Raw genomic sequence first — 4,898 nt, forward strand, 5'->3', positions numbered from 1 at the left:
GCAAATAGAATTGCTTCCTCTCGATTTCTTCTTGGCCCGAAACACGAGCTGGATCGATTGAGAAAAAGAAGCCGAGTGTTCGCGTGCTACTCGTTAGATAGCGCCTCCTTTTCTCGGATTTACGCGCGAATCGGCAAAGATGAACCGAAAAAGGTTGGACGAAAATTTTCCAAAGATATTTCTAGGGTCGTGTAACATTTAGAGCGCGTAAGAGGGACGCGATTAATGACTCGAATGAGGTGTTGCCGACGATGGTAGCTCTCGTTCTGGTCTCGTTGCACGCGTCGAGCGCGAGAAACGCACGGTGAAAGGATATTTATCCGTTCATCTTTCGACCGAATCGAACCTTCGTTCCTTATTGCACGCCCAGCAAAAAGGCGACAGCGAATTGGTAGAAAAGTACCGCGTGGTGTGTCGCACCGGCGAGACGCGACAACAATGCGACGCACATTCGTCGATTAATAAATCTATCTGCACAAAATTTCTATCTGATCGAAAAAAAACATTGACATATACGTTATAGATTTACTCGAGGTTCGAATAATTTTCCCTTTAAAATTAATATACGATAAATATTTATCGTTGTTTCAAATCTTCTTATATATAAATATAAATAATTTTACGATAAAAATTAAAAAATTATTTGACGGTCGTTGAGATGACGTTTTTTCTTATTCCCTATTTGCGTTTAATTCCCTCCTTCGCTTGTAGCTTGTTTCCTTCGCTTACCTGTCGTCGACTGTAGATCGATAAGTGAATAACGAATAACAAAAACGAAGAACGAATAAAAACTTAAGGAATGATAATGTCCAATATTGTCCTCCCCGCTACGTACTTTAAGTATCCGTGTATGGAATTTCTCTACTGATACACGCGGGTCGAGCTTAAATAAGGAAAGAAAGAAAACAAATATGGCACGTGAAAAGGTTAGTATCGAAATGCAAGGACAACTGAGTACCAGAGATTTGATACCAGTATTTTAATAATGATATTACGACGATAAAATTTAATCGAAACTATCTAATACATACATCGAATCGAAATAATTCCCCAATATTTTTTCCGACTTTCATTTTTCCCCTGTATAATAATTTCTGCGAAACTTTGCACGACTTGTAACTTGATCAAATATGATCAATGCTTGTATGTATACTTATAAATATGTATCGAAGCAATTGTCCACAAATCCCACGAGTGAAGTTATCGAAAACAATGGAATTTTGTTACGTATAGAAATGAAAATTTTATTTCTCTTTCATATTTCCGGCATTATATCTACGAAATCGTATTAATAGAAAAATATTTTAAAAATTTCAAACAAAAGTTCACTTAATCAACAATAATTACTTATTAATTGATATTTTCGTATAGACGTATGCATATATTAGATTAATTCTGCATTTTTATAGTTTTATTTTTATAAATATGAATTTATATCGAAAAATATCGATATAATGCCGGTATTTTGCATTTCGATTCCTTGACTCGTCATATCAAGATTATTCGATCAATTCTTCACATTTAGCGCGTATATCGCGATGTCCACTACATATTTATATTCGAATAATTCGTCGATTCAAGGATGCGGCTGTACACGCAACGTGCAGCGGCTGCGTGGTCCGATAGGAGTAGGATGTGCTCTGTTCGTTTGCTCGATTCAGGGGAAATACATAATACATTATACAACGTAGTATTTACGATTATTCTCGCGTTTTCACGAGAATGGTAATGATCGACCTGTTTAATTCGTGATGCATCGGTGTTCGATTAAATCTTACGCCAAATTGATTAACATTGTCATAATGAGAGAGATACAACTACTCCGTATATCGATTGACATTGAAAAAAAGCTGAAAAGTCAGACCGATTGATCGAAGAGATATCTCCTCGCAATCGTGTTCGATTTTCGTTGGCACTAGCCGCGAAGCTTTGCGCACGCGATCGGCTGTCTGAATATGTCTAAAAATACTTCCACGAGATACGTTACTCACCGTCCGTCCTTTTGATATTTATACTGTAGCCGGTCTCGATGTTGTACATGCGGAGGTCCATGGTCATTTAGTCGCGTTCTCACACCGTGGTTAATATTATAAGACGACCGGTTTTTCACCGGATCGAACACGACGACAACGTAGACGACGACGACGACGACGACGACGACAAAGACGGCGACAATATGACACGACGTTAACGATGTTGACGTGACGAAAATACAACGATTCTAGCGAGGGAAGCCTTACGAGGACCCTGCAATTTGCGAGACTTTCAAATCTGACCGTTGACAGTTACGTCTGTATTCGCGTTCAAAATCACGCGGCTGTATCGCGTTCCTCTCCACCGTTGTAGCTTGTACTTTTCCCTTCCCGTCACCGTTGTTACCACTGCTGCTGTTACTATTGCCGTTCGGTTCTATTTTCCTCGTTTCCCTTTTCTTTGTTCTTCTGCTTTATCGCCTCTATGGACTGTTAGTCCTTTTTGTCGCAATGTTAACCGCAATCGATGTCTTGCTGTCGTTGTCCACCACTTCTCGCCGTTGTGTATTTTCACGTCAGGGACGTCGCCGATTGTCCAAGGCACGCCCGTTTTCGCGAATTCTCGTTAAAATGATACGACGTGTAATCCACGAGACGGCACACTCTCTTTCCACGAATTTGAAAGTACACCAAAACGAAGACACAACGATTCGAAATTACATTCGGAGATTCGTTGAATTTCACGAACGAGATGTTTCCGGGATTTTGTGCCGGGATACTGCCAGTGTCCGTTATTAATAACGGAAAGACTGCGAGCGCCAACTTTCGGTCGACTGCTATCGTCGCGACATCTGTCACGATGCGTCTTCTTCTCTTCGATCAATTGCATCGTTCTCCCATCTATGGGCCGTTTTCGCAATTACCGGCCATATTTCAACACGTTACAACATACGTATACGATAAAACTAGATGAAATAAAAATCAAATTATGAAATTGAAAAAACACTAAGAGGATTGAACTTTAATTGATTGATATAAATACAATTAATTTTTTTGAATCGATCATTTATCGTTTTATAATATAATAAACGTAATAGACGTATGATTTTTTGATATTTTAATCATTTTGAATTATACAATTATTGTGGAAACACGGCTTGTCGAACTAACGTTTTCAATTCATCCAAATCCAAGTCTTTCCATGTTTCGAGTCGCTCGGCGATTCTTTTCAACCTGAAAACAAACTCGTAACCATCGATTTTTCCGCGATTCCGCGAAATGTAAGAATTTTATCATAAACTATTTTACCTATCGTGATGATTATATATACTGGATGCTAATTCGTGTCGTTTCATCTTCTCAAATATCTAACGATCAAATCAATTCTATCGTTACACGTTTCGTATATCGTGGAATAGTGAATAAAATACCTCTAATCCTCGTTTAACGATATCTTCGTCCAATTCGGCGAGTCTCGCCACGTAATGTGCAAAACTGCGTGTTGTACTACCGTTAGTCAATCGGTAGAGGAACGCCAACGATTCATCTTCGTCGATCGTGTATTCAAATGTCTGTACGATAAAAAGGAAATGGAGAAAGAAAGGGAGAGAGAGAGAAAGAGAAATTACTCTATACTTTTAACGAAGCAATTGTCGAGATTCGTCATTCTTACTTGAATTTCAATTAAAGAAATTTGGGGAAGTAGTGCAAGTACGCCATACGCATGCGTCGCAGCAAATACGTGAGGACAATCCGAATCTCTTTCAGCGAATGTGTTTAGTATAGCCGCTACCAACGATAATCCGCTCATTTCGGACGTTCCTCTGTCCAATTCGTCCGTTATCACGATCGAATCCGAGGTGGACGCGTGTAAAGCCACGTTGATCTGAAATTCGTATCTTCGTTTCGATCCTTTTCCCTTCGTTTCGAAAGAATAGAGATATTTCTCTACCTGTCGAAGATTCTGTAGAAACGAGCTCGCGTTCAACCCGATACTTTCCGTGTTCGACATTTGAGTCAAGATACGAGAAATCGTGCCTATCGTCGCGGATCTTGCAGGAACGTAACAACCTATGTGAGCCATGAACACTATAAGGCCAATCTGCTTTAGATATACACTCTTGCCGCAAGAATTTGGCCCCGTTATAACTTTGATCAAACTCTTCCCGTTCCCGGAACGTATATCGTTCGGCACGAATGTTGTCGCGCATTCCATCAATGGGTGTCGCCCTTCGACCACGTCTATGATCTTCGACTTCGTTACGTTCGGTTTGGTGTAATTATAATCACGCGCCACTTTGTAGAACGCCAGTAAACTATAATCGTTTCGATCGTTTAATATTAATTTGACATTTTATCTTCGAACGAATTCTTCCAATGGATGCTTACGTGTCTAACTCGGCACAGAGTTGAATCGCGTTTAAAATCGTCCCCATGTGTTTCTTCGTATAACGTATCAACTTTTGCACGATGTGATTTTGTCGAACGGCTATTTTCAATATAATGTCACCCACGCTCTCATCCAACTCTGAAACAATCGATCGAACGATAATATATATATCGAACAATAAACGAACGAATAAAGATACCTTTCTTCGAGATGGAAATGGAAAATTTACCGACCTCTCGCCGAAGGGCTTTTATAATAATGAACCCGATTGATGCTGAATTTGAATTCCAAATTTGGAAAAGTAACGTCCTCGGGTGGGGTTGGATCCCATTTGTTTATCGCCAATACGTAGCCAATGTTTGGCAGATATAACATATTGCAACCGGTTACCGAACGTGGAAGATGTTCCCGCATATCTTTCTCTGCCATTCGCGTGAGCAGTTCGGGCAAAGTGTGTCGCACGTGATTCACTGTGGATCGATTACGCAAACGTGTATGAATGTAATTAAAAATCGGCGATATATGAAAAAAAAAAA

General features: G+C 39.7%; 2 protein-coding genes across 2 annotated transcripts in view; both read right to left on the reverse strand.

Moving 5' to 3' along the window:
• Positions 1 to 2,785, reverse strand: part of LOC102678418 (kinesin-like protein Klp10A) — a 14,481-nt gene extending 11,696 nt beyond the window's left edge. The window contains exon 1 of the mRNA XM_031513537.1: positions 1,992 to 2,785. Within this exon, the coding sequence (XP_031369397.1) occupies positions 1,992 to 2,058 (67 nt within the window). The 5' untranslated portion in view covers positions 2,059 to 2,785. The remainder of the gene's footprint in view (positions 1 to 1,991) is intronic.
• Positions 2,786 to 3,021: 236 nt separating this feature from the next.
• LOC102678554 overlaps positions 3,022 to 4,898 on the reverse strand; it is an 8,700-nt gene continuing 6,823 nt past the window's right edge. The window contains exons 8-14 of the mRNA XM_031513538.1: positions 4,596 to 4,890; positions 4,362 to 4,500; positions 3,925 to 4,288; positions 3,646 to 3,858; positions 3,404 to 3,544; positions 3,282 to 3,340; positions 3,022 to 3,206 (exon numbers count right to left, since the gene is read on the reverse strand). Coding sequence (XP_031369398.1) covers positions 3,113 to 3,206; positions 3,282 to 3,340; positions 3,404 to 3,544; positions 3,646 to 3,858; positions 3,925 to 4,288; positions 4,362 to 4,500; positions 4,596 to 4,890 — 1,305 coding nt within the window. The 3' untranslated portion in view covers positions 3,022 to 3,112. The remainder of the gene's footprint in view (positions 3,207 to 3,281; positions 3,341 to 3,403; positions 3,545 to 3,645; positions 3,859 to 3,924; positions 4,289 to 4,361; positions 4,501 to 4,595; positions 4,891 to 4,898) is intronic.

The sequence above is a fragment of the Apis dorsata genome, unplaced genomic scaffold, assembly GCF_000469605.1.
Source record: "Apis dorsata unplaced genomic scaffold, Apis dorsata 1.3 scaffold_661, whole genome shotgun sequence".
Taxonomy (NCBI): domain Eukaryota; kingdom Metazoa; phylum Arthropoda; class Insecta; order Hymenoptera; family Apidae; genus Apis; species Apis dorsata.